This window comes from Palaemon carinicauda, chromosome 7 (assembly GCF_036898095.1).
Source record: "Palaemon carinicauda isolate YSFRI2023 chromosome 7, ASM3689809v2, whole genome shotgun sequence".
Classification (NCBI taxonomy): domain Eukaryota; kingdom Metazoa; phylum Arthropoda; class Malacostraca; order Decapoda; family Palaemonidae; genus Palaemon; species Palaemon carinicauda.
Window position 1 is genome coordinate 9,213,835 of NC_090731.1, and position 17,644 is coordinate 9,231,478.

Consider the following 17,644-nt stretch of genomic DNA (forward strand, 5'->3'; position numbering starts at 1 on the left):
AGGCATAACAACCTGGAACAAAAAACATCCGGGAGGTTCTGAATGGCAGACAATGAAATGCCTCAAACAGAAAACCTATACAAAACAAACAACGTCCACAAAAGCAATCTAGCCGTTCAAACATTGCATGCCACCTAGTAATAGATTTAAGGGCCAAAACACATTCAAAATTAGTTGGATCGATAAAAAAGGCAAACTAGCAAGTTTTGGAAGTACAATTCCAAACTCAACAAACTTACGAAGCACAGATTCCAATCACAATTGAACTGTCAAAAATGCTGGCTTTGGATTTACAGCTTTTATGAAAACCTATGTCACAAAAACCAAAACAAACATTTGATAAAAGTTTAAAGTTTAAAGATATTGAACAAAAACTTACCTATCATTTCTCCTTACTTGATAGCCTTGGTTTGTCCCTAAACTATTTGTAGAATGCATATTTCTTAATTTCTGGTCTATTTCAAGTTTTTCTTGCCTTAGTTGTTCTACTTCCTGAAAAGAAACGCTCCAGTTAGAACATTTATAACAGGATATTCCATATAAAAAATTCCTCCTATAAGATATTACTAATAAGAAGCCATAGATTAATACAGATTTCTTTAAATTCAAGATATAAATGAGGGTTAGTCTAATCAGAAGTATGACTATAATAGAAGGGAAACTGCAAACTACTTTGAAGAAAAATCTTTTTTTTTTTTTTTTTTTTTTTTGGGGCTGGTATACAATCATTGAAAGCTGAGCTGTGAGAGCCTGGTGCTGACAGCAGCAAGAGCAACTGATGTACAGTATAAGAAAATGAGCAGTTTATTCCCTACGACATTATATACTGTATACCTATTAAAGCAACAATTCTATTTATTTACATGATAATCCATGTACGACGCTTGGAGAAATATACCTGAAAAAACAAATTGTATAAAAAACCTAAGAACTCAGATACTCTTCAAAAGTTCTACAGTAGAGTATATCATTAACTTTCATAGTGTTAGCTGATTTGATTAGTCAATTTTGTTAAGCTCCCCAGTTATTTGTACATTGTTGCAACCCGTGAATTACGGTCTCTATACATCGTTCCTCATCCCAAATGATACATGGGTGTTGATGTTATACATCTATTAAGTTCTAAGAGACCAGTATGTGTTGATGTTATACATCTATTAAGTTCTAAGAGACCAGTATGTGTTGATGTTATACATCTATTAAGTTCTAAGAGACCAGTATGTGTTGATGTTATACGTCTATTAAGTTCTAAGAGACCAGTATGTGTTGATGTTATACATCTATTAAGTTCTAAGAGACCAGTATGTGTTGATGTTATACGTCTATTAAGTTCTAAGAGACCAGTAAACATGTTTATTAAATGAGTATACCAGACAATGACTACTCTAAACCAAGCTCCTCATTGAGCAAAGCCTCATTACTTCTATAATCATAAGAAAAACCTTATACAGGTCTTTGCTTGCCTTTCCTTCATTTCTGATATTACAATGAATAAAATTTTAGGAACAAAGTTCAATCATCTATATGCAGCCGAATAAAACACAAATAAGTCCAACATATATACAAAGTTGTCGGCAGAGAGCAGGGGTGTCTCGGCACTGGTAGGCAAAAAGGGGCGAAGATGAAATTGGGGGTTCAGAAGTAAAGTAGTTTTGTTTCTTCGAATGGAGTATGGAATACAAACGCTCAGTTTTCCTTAGGCTCTTGTTACTATAATGATGTAAATGATGAAATTCTTTCTTTACCCAGGAAGAGATGAACTTGCATTGAATTGACATAAAAGTATAGTTGAGCTCAGAACAGCAATTTCTAATAAAACATTCTTCAATATTAACCTTTTTACAATTATACTTTTAACCTTTCATATGCCTCTATTCCATTCCTCTTGTTCTTTATTGCAAACAGGAAAAGGAAGAGTACTCAAAAAGCACAGTCTCTTCCATTTATTCTTACTCTATTTATATCATGAGAAAGCGTTTAAACCAAACATCAAATACATGCATTCCACTCGTTCTATTAATAATTTTACACAAAAATATTATTCCTTCTACCCCCAGGCCATTTGGAAATTTCCAACCCTTAACCCCCACAAGGGGTTATTTTTTCCCCCGCACATTTTGCAATATATTTTTTTTAAATTGCTCGAACAGCCTTAATTTTTGTCATAGAAAGGTCAGGTTGGTCTCATTCTCTTGGAAAATGCCTGAAATTTCTCAAAAATTATCAAAAATATGAAGAAAAAAAAATTTTATGGCATTTTTTTGCAAGGACGTACCGGTACGTCCATGGGGGTAAAGGGATGGCTTTTGTGAAACGTACCAGTACGTCCTTTGGGGGTAAAAGGGTTAAACTTTCTATTTTCTATTTTAATAATTTTACAGATTCCTTCATCCACTCTAGCAGTACAGCAGAGTATCTTCTAGACTAAATCAACAGCAGATACACATCTCTGCTTTGGCCCTTCCCCTAACTTAAGCAATGCATTGGAAGGTAACGAGGAGATTGGAAAGAAAAATTTGTGACACCTACAGTTGGTTAAACTACACTATTGTTTAGTAATGATTCACAAAGTTACTACTGACCTAGCGAACGTATTCAAGTAAAATGACCTATGCATTACTTAAAGGTACCTAATGAGTAGTACAACTTGCACTATAAATTAAACTATGACTTACTTTTAAATGAGCTAGATGATATTCCAATAATATACTAGCATTGGCAATGGCTTCTACAGTGCCAACAAAGACAAAAGGAACTTGGCCTTCGGCACGTGGTGTGGTTGGTTCTGGTTCATTGTCACCCTCTATCTTCACCCGAACAACTCCAGACTTGTCGACCATCTCTTGTATAACACGACCATTTTTTCCAATGACTTTTCCTACTAACACTCTTGGTACTTGAACAGATTCTTCACTGTATTCTAACATCGCCCTGGCTTTTTTTACAGCATCCTCAGACTGTAAAACAAAACAGGATTAACCTAATACTATAAAAAACAAATTTATTATAGTTAATGCCAATATATACGAGGACCAGCAGAATGCACACTGATGGAACATTAATACTTACCTCACCATAAATTTTAAAAACACAAGTGTTTTCTTCTAACTCTATATTAGTGACGCCTTCTATTTTCCTCGCCTGCTGTATGTTAGCTCCATGGGCACCTATAGCTAAACCCATTAGGTCTTCACGCACACTGAACTCCTCTACGTACCTGTTTAAAAAAAGTAGAAAATAGAGATTCATTCACTTAAAAAATAACTATTGTATATTTTCCTTTAAGTTAATTTATAACTAGTGGCAACATTAAACTTCCACAAAATTTCTGGCAGTCCAATCCTTTAACCCTTTTACCCCCCGGCTATTTGGAAATTTCCAACCCTTAACCCCAGGGGGTTATTTTCCTCCCAGCACATTTTGCAGTATATCTTTTTTAAATTGCTCTAACAGCCTTAATTTTTGTCGTAGAGAGGTCAGGTTGGTCTCATTCTCTTGGAAAATGCCTGAATTTTCTCAAAAAATTATCAAAAATATGAACAAAATCATTTTTATAGCATTTTTTTTTGCAAAGACGTACCGGTACGTACATGGGGGTAAAGGGATGGGCTTTGTGAAACGTACCAGTACATCCTTTGGGGGTAAAAGGGTTAACAGCAATACACTATTTTAAATAGCTATTACTTTTTAATAATTTTGTCATATAGAATACAAACCTTTACATTACCACGTCAATGCAAGTAATTAGAAATACCAAAAGTACACAGATGTACTTAAAAATATACGAAGGAGATGAATATCTTTATATGTTGGTGCATCATGTAACTTTCTTATCCCAAGCACTTTAGCATTACAAAAAAACACATACAATGTTTCCCCATTTAAACTAAACCGGAGACCTAAAGAATACAGATATCAAACTCGAGTAATAGCATTCCAAAATGTATTATAATAATCCTCTAGCACAACAAATGTAACAGCCTCAGAAAATCTAGTCAATCATGTCATGATACCTCTAAGTTATATTAACAAAAGCATACTGTACTAAATCTACTAACTTATCCCAAGTTATAAATTATTAAATATATAGTTTCCTTTATTTACAGGGCAACTGTAATTTACATCAAATTTATATACTACAGTATTCATTGATGTAATGTTCTATTCCAAAGAAATTAAAAGATAAACCACATATGAAACAAACTAATAACAAAAACTACTGTATATGCAGGTCCTAACCATTTAGTAAATCACAGGGCAACGTAACGTGTTCTTAATGTGAAAACTTAAATAACCTTACCCTGCTGTGGTCTGAAGTCGCGTGGATTCTAGTTGCTTTGCTGCCTCTTCCGTTCGATATAAAAGAACTACTTTTTGTTTTAAATTTCGAAAATGCATATCAGCTAACATGTTGGCTAACTTTGGACACTGGTCATTCCGCGACTATTAAGAGAGAGAAAACAGACGTGATTAGTACATTTAAAGGGGAACCAAACTCAACATAAATATAACAGTAGTCCAAATTTCAATACCAAAATAACCTCTAGTGGTTGCCCATCCCCAACCCTAGAGCCTCGCCATAAATATTCACTGGAGAGGGTGATGGAAATCATTACTAACAGGGTGGAAGGCTTAGGGAATTGGAACTTGAAAACTTCATATTTTACTATAGAAATACCTTACCTGTATTTAAATTGTATTAAATATTGAGATACTACCGCTAGAGAGTTATGGGGTCTTTTGACTGGCCAGACAGTACTACATTGGATCCTCCTCTCTGGTTACGGTTCATTTTCCCTTTGCCTACATACACACTGAATAGTCTGGCATATTCTTTACATATTCTCCTCTATCCTCATACACCTGACAACACAGATTACCAAACAATTCTTCATCACCCAAGGGGTTACTGCACTGTAATTGTTCAGTGCCACTTTCCTCTTGGTAAGGGTAGAAGAGACTCTTTAGCTATGGTAAGCAGCTCTTCTAGGAGAAGGACACTCCAAAATCAAACCACTGTTCTCTAGTCTTGGGTGGTGCCATAGCCTCTGTACCGTGGTCTTTCACTGTCTTGGGTTAGAGTTCTCTTGCTTGAGGGTACACTCGAGCACACTCTCCTATCTTATTTCTCTTCCTCTTGTTTTGTTAAAGTTTTTATAGTTTATATAGGAGATATTTATTGTTGTTACTCTTCTTAGAATATTTTATTTTCCTTTTTTCCTTTCCGCACTGAGCTATTTTCCCTGTTGGAGCCCCTGGGCTTATAGCATACTGCTTTTCCAACTAGGGTTGTAGCTTAGTAAGTAATAATAATAATAATATGAAATCAATATACATTACACAAAAAGAGAAAGAGTATCCTTTCTTTTTATCAAATCATGAAATATTTCAAACTGATCAAAATAACTAAAAATTGCTAAAACTTCATCTTTTACTATAGAAATACCATACCTGTATTTAAATTGTATTAAATATTACAATATGAAATCAATATACATTACACAAAAAGAGACAGAGTATCTTTTTTTTTTTTTTTATCAAATCATGAAATATTTCAAACTGATCAAAATAACTAAAAATTGCTAAAACATCAAAACCATTTCGGAACTTTCTGCAGTCGCAGTACAATGGACGAATATCTTAATTTCCTAACGTTGATATCACACTTTGAAGTACAGGTATTACTGTTATTAAAAAAACTGATATTAATTAAAAAGTACTTTAAAATAAATGTACAATTTATAAACCAAGTGGAAAGTCTAAATTCGTTTACGTATCATACTTACGAAGGCATTCTGATCAGTAGATTCTCAGCCACTGTAAACAATGTTGGCATATATTCACTTACATATAAAGTCCCAAGATTCAATCATTTCTCTATGCTTTTAATATCTTTGTTTAATTCTGAATTTTATCTATACTTTGAAAAATGCTAAATAAAATGTACAGTATTACATAAATATCAATAATTCATGTCTTCTACTTCATTGCAAAATGGTTAAGACGACAAATTATTTACATTAAAATAAGAGGGAAATTTTTTGTTATTAATCTATCTTTGTTGATTAATATTAGTAAGTGACATTTTCACCTAAAATTATGTGAAAAATGTAATTAAAAATTCAAACTTTGTTGCATTTTCTAACATTTGTTTCTAAAGTTTACCAATCTCTGAAGTTGCGTGTCCACAGAGTAATTCTTTTATATCTTGGCAATCTTTGAAAATTTCAGCAATAGTCCAAAGAAAAGTAAAGGAAGTGAACGCATGTGCCATGTTATAAACGATGCAACATGAATTATTATTACCAAGTTTTATTAAAAGTAATTGCTGCCTCAGTGGTGTTAATTTTGTAATCAACTTTTTCTATTGTTCTTAATATCTTTTTTTTCTCTTCATACTGCATTCTGTCAGTAACTGGGTAAGACACATATTTCAAGAGTGCCGTAATGGAGAGAAAAAAAAATATTAACCCTTTTACCCCCAGGCTATTTGGAAATTTCCAACCCTTAACCCCCAAGGGGTTATTTCTTTCCCAGCACATTTTGCAGTATATTTTTTTTCAAATTGCTCTAACAGCCTTAATTTTTGTCAGAGAGGGGTCAGGTTGGTCTCATTCTCTTGGAAAATGACTGAATTTTCTCAGAAAATTATCAAAAATATGAAAAAAAAATTTTATAGCATATTTTGCAAGGACGTACCGGTACATCCATGGGGGTAAAGGGATGGCTTTTGTGAAACGTACCAGTACGTCCTTTGGGGGTAAGAGGGTTAATAGAAAAAGTTAATTACAAAATTAACACCAGTGAGGCAGCAATTACTTTCAATAAAACTTGTTTAAAAGAGGGGCTACTCCCAAAATATTACTGTTACTATTACTAGCTAACTACAACCCTAGTTGGAAAAGCAGGACGACATAAGCCCTAGGGCTTTATCATTGAAAAATAGCCACGTGAGGAAAGGATATAAACTACACACATGATAAGTAATGAATAGAAAAATATCTCAAGATCAATAATAATATTAAAATGGATACGTCATATATAAACTATGAAGACAGATTTGTCTCGGCCTCTTTAGCATAAAAAAATCACTGCAAGTTCAAACTTCTGAAGCACAAGGAACTTACTGACTGATGGTGCCAGATATTAATATAAAGATCTAGAATAATTAATTTAATGCACTAAATTTTTGTCCATAAAATTAAGATGAGTCATCAACTGAAGACCAGGCTGAAGAAAAATACCCAAAACATCGAAGAATGAAAGAATTAGATTGATTACATAAAACCACACTTTCTCAAATATCTTTTTTTTGTAACATGAAGAAACAGACTAAATCTGTTCCTCAAGAGTCAATTTGTAATCAAGAATCACATCTAAAATCTTAAAGTAGTAGTGAACACTTAAAGAAACATTATCAATAAGGAGACCCTGATGTTGAGAAGCCAATATCCTTGACCTATTTACAATCAAAATTTGAGTTTTCTAAGGGTTCAACTTCATGTCCAATAATTTGCACCATGCACTAATTTTAGCTAGATTGCTAACAAGGGATTTAGCAACTCTAGATCTACATTCAGAAGGAATTGATGCAAAGAGTAGCATTATCTGCATATGCAATGAGCTTGCTTTCTAGGCTATATGGTATGACAAGCAATGGCCCAAGAACACTATGCTAAGGAGCACCATAACACCATTGGACATACAGAGATGAAAAGGGGATAAAGTAATCAAGATTGTATGCCCTCTTACCTCTGACTTCAACAATGGTAACCACCAATATACATGACAAATACAAAATTGTTTAATATTACTGAAAAGGTTCTTTTCTGAACTTGTACCATTCATGTGAAGAGAAGCATATCACTTTTATTATTACTAGCTAAGCTAAAACCCTAATTAGGAAAGCAGGATGTCATAAGCCCAAGGGCTCCAAAGGCAAAAAAATAACCTAGTGAAAGGAAATAAGGAAACGGAAGGGTGGCCTGAATGTACATACTGAGCTCCCAGATGCCCGTAATTACCCTTTGGAACACAAACTCTGGTTCCATTCCTTCCATTTCTAAAGAAGAGTGACCCAATTCCAAGTGTTCTAGCTCCTAGGATACACCTTCAATTTGGACCTAGAGGAGGAGGACAGGTTGAACCTACACCAACTATCATTCCTCTCAAAGTCGGGGAAAGGGGGGGATCATGAATGCTTCCTTCTCGATCCTTTAAGGATGTGTCTGGAGAGGTGATCCACCTGCTGCTGCACCACACACATACAAGTATTCGGGAGCATGTAACAACTTTATATGCAAAGATTGAGGGGAGCTTCAAGGCAAGATAATCTTATGAAGAATGAAAAAGGCGAGGAAGAGGAAGGAGGTCTTGTCTCGTCACCCACCGCTTTTCTGAGAGAAACTTTAAAGGGGTGGTTTCCTCCCGATGAGGATAATAATCAGATCCTACGTAAGGAAGGCTTTGAGGCCTAACATTTACCACACAACCTTGAGTGCCTACTCACACATCACACACATGGATGGGATCACAGGAGAGCGATGAGAGGGCCCCACCACTTGACATGAACTCTTGGTTAGGAGAGCGATCCCTCTTCACCTTCTTCCTTTTCCTACCATAGACCGCCCATTGTTCCTCTAGCCAGTTATCATATATTTCGGGAAGGTTGAGGATTGGGGTACAAGTCGAATGTGGGTCAACCTCGTGTTCACTCAAAGTGCCACAACATTGTTCAATCCCAGCCAGGGGACTTCCTCATCCTGTATGCCCGCTCCTTCCAAGCATAAATATTCAGCAGACAAGAACACACCACGGAAATCCACGAAGATAAAAGCAGTTATGAAAAACACGTCAGCTTGGGTTACCAGAGTGGCTTGACTGGCTGAGGCCATGACAGGGGGAAAAAGTGGGGAAATCGTCATATTTGGGAGAGCGGGTTAACCACCGTCTATCCTACAATCCCGCAAACCTCCTGCACAGAATATTTTTGTTTATGCAGCAGGGTAAACATTGACATTGTTTATTCCTATTTAAAGGATAAAAGTTTGTATTCATGTCTGAACAAAGATGTACTGTATTGTATACTGTAAGGTGTAGAAATATCACCTTAATTATGCCATAAAACAACCTTTACCAGCTTCACGTTAAAGACATGAGTCAACATCCCTATTTAGAGACCACTTTATGAGAGGATTGTTAGTAAGAACAATGATAACTTGTACATGATCCTTTACTAAAGGAAATACTTTTGCAATTCTCCCCATTCCATCAGGTGGGCAACAGCTGTGGTGTTTTTAGCCATAACAGCTTTGCCCTTTCAAGGATGTCAATATCACAAATTTTAAGTAATTTGTATTTTTCCTAACAGTACTTACCTCGAACTACTTTCTTAGGAGTATCTGGGATTCTCCTAACAACCGACCAGAATTTTGGGTAGTTTCCCCTATCTCCGTTTTCTCTAGTGGGGTCCTCCTGTGGCGGATGGATACTTGCCCTGAGGCGGCCCGGGTCAGCGTGCGAGAGCATGGTGCTAGGTCTCGGTCGTCAGTAAGCTTTTGATAATTATAATTTCGAACTCCTGTAAGAGACTCTGGGAAGGCTGGGCGGGCAATATCCCTAAAGTAGTTCGAGGTAAGTACTGTTAGGAAAAATACAAATTACTTAAAATTTGTGATTTGTTCCAACATGGAGTACTTACCTCAAACTACTTTCTTTGGAGACTTATACCTTAGGAGGTGGGGGTGAACTTACAGGCCGAGAGACCCGATAGATCTCATTCGATTGAACCTAGATAGGAGGCTAGGTTCTAGCTGACAACAAAAACGGGATAGGAGACTCAGGGAGAACTACGCAAAAAACTTTCTAATGTCTATGTAACTCACCTCTATGAAAATCATCCAAACATGGGTGTCTCCAACGATCGACTCTCACATGGGCGGAGGAAAAGGAAAGGGAACAGAGGGGAAGCAGGAAAAGGGGATAGTAAGGAGGAACTTAGTGTCGCTTGGAATTACTTACCTCGGGCTTTCCCGGGGCTTCAACCTTAAACCTGTTGGAGCGCAGAAATGACTGGACCGATGGAGGAGTCCAGAAAATTCCTTGTACAGTCTTTCAGGTTATGGGCCATAAATGTAGACTGTCTGGACCTGTACCCGCTTTCAGAATCTGGCCCAACGCCATGTCCTTGTCGAAGGCCAAAGAAGTGCTTAGACCCCTAATGTAATGGGGGCGCGAATAGCCCGGCACCGTGGATCTGTCACTGTTATAAGCCTTCTTTATGACTTGCCACAGCCAGGAAGAGATGGTGTTCTTGGACACTGCTTTCTTTACCAGGCCCGAGGAGACAAACAGGACCTTGATCCCTGGCCGAAGTCTGGCTGCCCTTTCAAGGTATTTTCTGACTGATCTGACAGGGCACAACCACAAGTCTTCTGGATTGTCTGAACGTGGAATTGCTGGGACCGAAAACCCTCGAACTTGGGGTCCCAGGAAGCGAGATTTTGCGTCTTGGCTACAAAGTCCGGCAGAAACTTAAAACTTAGGTCTTTCCAACTCTTCGAATGTGAGACCTCGTACGACAACCCGTGGAGGTCACTGACTCGTTTAGCTGAGGCCAAGGCTAGGAGAAAGACAGTCTTAAGGGTAAGGTCTTTATCATGAATATTCCTGAGCGGTTCGAAGGGTGGCCTAGATAAGGCCATAAGTACTCTGGCTACGTCCCATTGCAGTACTCAAGAGGAGAGGGGAGAACATGATTGCTCAACTCTTATGAGCATTGAAATTTGCCGAGAGGCTCCTAGGTCGAGTCCCTTGAGGAGGAAGACTTGACCCAGCGCGGCTCAAACTCCCTTGATAGCTGGGATAGACACCCCTAGGTCGTCTCTCAGGTGAACCAGGAAGTCTGCTACCTTCTGAATAGATACGTCCAATGGTCTCAGGTTCTGGGAGGCGCACCACTTTGTGAATGTGGCCCATTTTGCCTGGCAGACCATGACAGATTTTCTCAGATAACCAGTCATCCTCGCAGCGGTCTTTGACGAGTATCCTTCCTTCTTCAGTAGATGCTCGATGATCTCCACGTGTGTAGCCGGAGGGACCGAGGATTTTCGTGGAAATTCTTGAAGTAGGGCTGACGGAGAAGGTCGTCTCTGTCCAGTAGTGGCCACGGTGAGAGGACCGTTAACTCCTTTAGGTCTGCGAACCACTCTCTCTCCGGCCACCAGGGCGCTACCAAAGTCATCTGCAAGTTCCTTGACCGTCTGAATCTGTTGAGGACCTGTCCGAGGGTCCCGAAGGGTGGGAAGGCGTACACGTCGAGTCCGTCCCACAGGTGCTGGAAGGCATCCTCGAACGCTGCTGCTGGGTCCGGCACTGGAGAACAGAACACGGAGAGCTGGGCATTGAGCCTCATGGCGAACAGGTCTATTGCCGGCGACCCCCCCTTGTAGAGGATTGTCTGGGCCACCCTTGGGTGTAGGGACCATTCTGACCCCAGTAGTCCTCCTTGTTTCTTCACGTAGGCTACCACGGTGGCGTTGTCGCGCATGAGCGCCACCGTGTCCCCTCAGAGACGCTGAACAAACTTTATGCATGCTTTCTGGACCGCTAACAGTTCGAGTACGTTTATGTATAAGGCCCTCTCCTCCAGGGACCATGTTTCTTCGGGGAGATGGGCTCCCCACCCCTCCTTCGACGCGTCTGTGAAGAGCAACATCTCTGGAGGGGCGGTCGTGAATGGCATCCCTTTCAGGGTGTTCGACCTGTCGGACCACCACCTCAGGGTCTCTCGTCTCCGGTGATACGTCTATCATCTTGTGCAGAGACTCTCCCGGGGACCAGAGTTCCTTAAGGTTCCACTGAACCGTTCTTAGTTTGAGTCTCCCCCGAGGGACCAACTTCTCCAATGATACCAGGTGGCCCACTAGTCTCTGCCAGTCCTTAGCTCTCCTTGGTATGTCTGATAGGAAGGGGTGGAGTACCTGATCTAGTTTCTCGAGCCTCTCTGTGGATGGGAATGCTTTCCCCACCTTGGGGTCCAGGACCATCCCCAGGTATGTCATCCTGGTGGAGGGAACCAACTGCGATTTTTCCATGTTGATGGTGATCCCCAAGTCCCTGCAGAACAGTAACAGATTCGCGCCTTGCTCCTTCAATGCTGCCTCTGAGGCTGAAAGCAGCAACCAGTCATCTAAGTAGCGCATCAGGTGGATCCCCTGTTCGTGTGCCCATGCTGACACTGTAGTGAAGACCCTCGTGAAGACATGCGGGGCTGTCGACAGGCCGAAGCACAGGGTCCTGAATTGCAGAGACTGGGAACCCCACTTCACTCTGAGGAACTTCCTGCTGGAGGGGTGGACAGGGATCTGTAAGTATGCATCCTTGAGGTCCAGGGACATCATGAAATCCCCTTCCTTCAAGGCTGCCAGCACTGACTTCGGTGCATCCATCTTGAAGTCCGTCTTGCTTATGAACTTGTTGAGGGCCGAGAGGTCAATGACCGGCCTCCAGTCCCGTCGCCTTCTCCACCAGGAAAAGCCTGCTGTAGAACCCCGGGGATGAGTCCTTGACTAGCTCTAGAGCTCCCTTGTAGTGCTGCCTTCTTCAAGGGGTCTTTGGGTGCCAGCCATTCTGCCAGGAAGGGAACCCTGTACCCATCCCTCAGGACTGCCACGGACCACGGATCCGCCCGTTGTCCCGCCATGCTTGCCAAAAACGTTTGAGTCATCCCCCTACCTGAGGCTTCGGCAGGAGTAGGGGGCCTCTCTTCCTACCTCCTCCTGGAGGCGCAGCTAGAACGGCCTCTCCTTGAGCCGGAGTAATTTGGTCTAAAGGAGGCCTGAAGAGTAGAACTTCCCCTACGGGAGGGCTGCGACGATTTACGCCAGGACGAAGAAGGAGTCTCTTCTAGACTGTGCTGTAGAAGGGTGGGGGCCGTCCAGCGCAACCTTTCTATGAGTGGGACGTCTTACTGTAGGGGGTCTAGGATCCCCTGACTCCTTGAGCCTCCGGACCCTCTCCATAGCTTCTTCCACTGCTTTCAGGAGGAAGACGGAGTCACCCCACACCAGCGAGTTCCTTAGACACTTTGCCTCTCGTTTGGGGAGCTTATGGACCAACCTGTTGAGGACTGTGTCTCTCCTCCGCAAGACCGCAAGATCTAGTTCGCCGTGTGTGTGTGAGGGACTGGAAGGTGAGGAACTTCATGGCGTTCCCCCCTGAGCAGATCAGTTCCTGGAGCAGTGTCTGGTTTTCGGGTACCGTCAGGTCGTGGGATAGCTGGAAGCCAACCAAGGTGCATGCCCACCAGTCTAACCACGATGTCACGTTCACGATATCTTGGGCCGTATCTTCCATCATGGAAGCCTCGGCTGGCGAAAAGCACACTGGGGTAGAGGAGGTCCTGTCTTCTGAGCTGCCCTGGTTGAGGGTAGATATCGCCGCTTCCACCGTGCGGGGTCCCAAGTGCAGTCCGTCAGGAACGTAAAACCTTTTCTGGGTCCTTAGCCCCGGCAGTAGTTTGAAGGACCCTTGTGCTCTGAGGGAGTTTACCTGTCCTGCGACGTTCCTGTCAACGTGGTCCATCCCCAACTTTACGTCCGGAGCCAACGGGAGGGTCAGTGATGGCTTCTGTTGGACGGGGTTATCCACCATCCTCTCCAAACCCGAGAGCCAAGCTTGCTCTGTCGACGGCTTTGGTTCGTCCAGCCGGTGATGATGCCTAATGAGGGCTAGGACTTTCCTATAAGACAACACCTCGTCCACGGAACATTCTCCGACGTCCATTAAGCCTTCCACCACCTGGTCCTCCGTGTCGGGAGCATCGACAAGCATGGATGGATCCATGTGGGAGGCTGCGTCTCCTTCCGGCCGATCCAATGCGGATCCACCGAGACGGAGGTAGCCCTCATGGGTCTACCTCCTCCCGGGGAGATCCGTGGGGTATGTGGCCCGCAATGAACTACCGGTTGGTCGGGGCGCTTTGTCAGAGCTGCCATGATACCGGGCCGAAACAGCAGCTCTCTCCGCTGGGCGGATGGAGCCGGTGACCTGGCGGGTAATGGCATGGCGAAGTCGACGCGTGTCGACAGCTTCGACCGACGGGCAGATCGAGCGGACGACATTGGCGGGTAATAGCATGGCGAAGTCGACGTGTGTCGACAGCTTCGACCGACGGGCGGATCGAGCGGACGACATACGTGGCAAGGGCGCAGGGGCGGCTCCAGAGGCCACTGTGGCAGACACTAGAGGGGCGGAGGCCCTGATCGACCCGCTATGGGGAAAAGCCACTCGAGCTCACTTGTCTCTGGACGAGTGCCTCTTCTTGCTCTTCCTCCTAAAGGTCTTTGATTGTTTCCTGGAAGGTCCTGAACGGGAGCGAGACTTCCTCCTACGAGACCTCTTCCGTTTCCTTCTCGCCTCCCAGGGGTCGGAGTCCTCTGAAGACGATGAGTCGTACGACGACGATGAGGAAGAGGAGGAAGAGACGGAAGATGAGCTAGCTGAGTCCTCTGAGTCCTCCAACGATGATGTAGGGTCTTGGCGTTGTTCCACCGGCGTGAAGGGCTGCATGAAGTCAGGCGGGAGCGTCGACGACAGCGCCGGGGGAGTCCGTAGCGCCCTCCTAGACGTGAACCAACCAGCGAACTCCTCTTCTTGGTGCATCGGTGATCTGAAGGGCATCCTAGGTGCCATACAGACTATGGAATTGGGGTCCGACGAACCTGTAGGCTGTCTCTCTTTGTCTACCTCTCCCCCGGGAGCTGTAGTACGTGAAACACACTGCCACGGTGCAGGGGAAGGAGCCGATCCAGCCTTCCCCCACACCGGGTCTTCGGTCGAGACAGGTCCTGCGGGCACCAGAACCTCGTCTCCCGAACACACCCCCCCCCGCAGGCTCCCCACACGCCTGCGAAGCAACAACAGTCCCCACATCAGTTACATCGGACTCAAGGGAGCGGCAATGGGCCGCTTCCCCGCAACGGACTTACCTCGTCCCCTACTCTGGCTAAGGGAGGGCAACGGGGAACCTCTCTCCGACGGAGCAGCAGGTGACGCCAACGGCGACGCTGCGCCTACCTTCTTAGGGGACCTCTTCGGCGCCTTCCTCTTCTTGGCGGCGTACAAGGCCCACTGGATCTCTGGCCAGGACGCACACTCTGGACACGTGAAAGATGGGGAACAAACACTACCCCTGCACGAGGAGCACAACGAATGCGGGTCTACCTCTGGCTTCGACAGCCACGCACCACACGACTTACCGACCTTAGGCCCGGGGTAACAACAATGAGATTCCATAAGGAAGCACTAAAACACCAAGCAACACAAGAACACTGGGATAGGAGGTGAAGGAAAGGGCAAGAGAGAATGGGTATAACATGCGGTAACCACGTGGTAACACAAAGGGTCAGATGGGATGTGAGAGAGCGGCGAGATGTGAACAACGCCGCGACCAGAAGCTTACCGACGACCGAGACCTAGCACCATGCTCTCGCACGCTGACCCGGGTAGCCTCAGGGCAAGTATCCATCCACCACAGAGGGACCCCACGAGAGAAAATGGGGGAGATAGGGGAAACTACACAAAATTCTGGTCGGTTGGGAGGAGAATCCCAGATACTCCTAAGAAAGTAGTTCAAGCTAAGTACTCCGTGTTGGAACAAATAGTTTTTCAGATTCATCAAGAGACTAAATGACCTAAAATCACATTCCAGAACTTAGCCGCTAATTCGAAGCCAAGCAAAATCAGCTTAACAGATGCTGCGAAGCATCCGATAGTCCTCTGACGGATGAACCAATGTTTGCTTGACAGGGAATCAAAACCTTGCTCTTCCTCAATGCTGAAGGAACTTCATACCAATATACCATCACAGATGCTAGTCTTGTATTTTATAATGCAAACAAGAATCTGAAGTCATATCAGTTATCAATTTATCAGATCGAAGAAAAATTCTACACACTACATAAGCAACTGAGACAGCTTTCCCTGCCTAGTTGCACATGGACGAGGGAAGAACGTAGGACACCACAACTGTTAACAGTCAATACCGTTCCTTAGTTGCAGATGGATGAGGGGATGAAATAAGGCCAAAACTCGGCTGTTATGCTTAATAAGCCTCCCTAGTTTTATATGGACAAGGGGAAGAGCATAGGCCAAAATTTAGCTGTTACACTTACTAAAAAAATTAAACATGCAATACACCTGAATGAACTTTAACCCAAATTTCCATGAAGCAAACTCAGTTATCATCATTACTAGCTAAGCTACAACCAAAGTTGGAAAAGCAGGAAGCTATATAAGCCCAAAGGCTCCAACAGAGAAAAATTGCCCACTGAGGAAAGGAAATAAGGAAGTAAATTACAAAAGAATGAACTGAAATAAAATATTTGAAGAACAGTAATGATATCCTAGAAGATTAATATAACAATACAATTAAAAATAAGATCAACTCAAGACTCAATTCGACAGAAATACTACAACATCAGAAGGTAAGGTGGAGGTTCTGAATAAAAGAGCGTTCGCTCGATGTCACAAAATTGCGCAAACGTTCTTGCACCAAAGAATGAATTAATGATGTACAATACCGTATACTGAACTTACAAGTCTAACATAAAACCATCAAGATATTCAGGATAATTCTCTATTGCTGACTACTTACCCTTTAGAAACAAAAATAATACAATTGCAAAATGATACTTACTAATAACGTCAAACTGTGGGTTTCAGGATTATATACACAACTAGATGCACCACAGGCTTTCTTGAAAGGCTTATGAACACACTCCATTCGCGCACTGAAACAAAGGCAAGAAACATGAGAAAAAACTACCAAGAAAAAATTATGAAACATCACAAATTATTAGTAATTTGTATTTTTCCTAACACACTTACCAAGAAACACTTTCATAGGAGTTACCTGGAACCTCCTCTCAAACGACCAGAGTTTTGTGTAGTTTACCCTACTCCCATTTTCTATCATGATAGGCCTAGCGGAGGAATACGTGCTTGTAACATTCAGCAACTACTGCCTAGATTTAAATTTAAAGAAGTTGGATGAAAATTTCAAGGAAATACAAAAATTTATTGTCACTCTTGAGGTGGAGCTCCTAATAATAAGCAAGAAAATAACCCATAACATTCAGCAACTACTGCCTGGATTTTAAAGAAGTTGGATGAAAATTTCAAGGAAATACAAAAATTTATTGTCACTCTTGAGGTGGAGCTCCTAATAATAAGCAAGAAAATGACCCATAACATTCAGCAACTATTGCCTGGATTTTAAAGAAGTTGGATGAAAATTTCAAGGAAATACAAAAATTTATTGTCACTCTTGAGGTGGAGCTCCTAATAATAAGCAAGAAAATAACTGATTTTAAATACTCATTTAACCCTTTTACCCCCAGGCTATTTGGAAATTTCCAACCCTTAACCCCCCCAAGAGATTATTTTTTTCCCAGCACATTTTGCAGTATATTTTTTTCAAATTGCTCTAACAGCCTTAATTTTTGTCATAGAGAGGTCAGGTTGGTCTCATTTTCTTGGAAAATGCCTGAATTTTCTTAAAAAATTATCAAAAATATGAAAAAAATAATTTTATAGCATTTTTTTGCAAGGACGTACCGGTATGACCATGGGGGTAAAGGGA

General features: G+C 42.2%; 1 protein-coding gene across 2 annotated transcripts in view; it reads right to left on the minus strand.

Moving 5' to 3' along the window:
• Nucleotides 1-17,644, minus strand: part of Fmr1 (synaptic functional regulator FMR1) — a 114,963-nt gene that overhangs the window by 78,261 nt on the left and 19,058 nt on the right. For both annotated transcript variants that reach the window (XM_068376526.1, XM_068376525.1), the window contains exons 4-8: nt 16,700-16,793; nt 4,301-4,443; nt 3,070-3,217; nt 2,676-2,957; nt 380-492 (exon numbers count right to left, since the gene is read on the minus strand). In XM_068376526.1, coding sequence (XP_068232627.1) covers nt 380-492; nt 2,676-2,957; nt 3,070-3,217; nt 4,301-4,443; nt 16,700-16,793 — 780 coding nt within the window. The remainder of the gene's footprint in view (nt 1-379; nt 493-2,675; nt 2,958-3,069; nt 3,218-4,300; nt 4,444-16,699; nt 16,794-17,644) is intronic.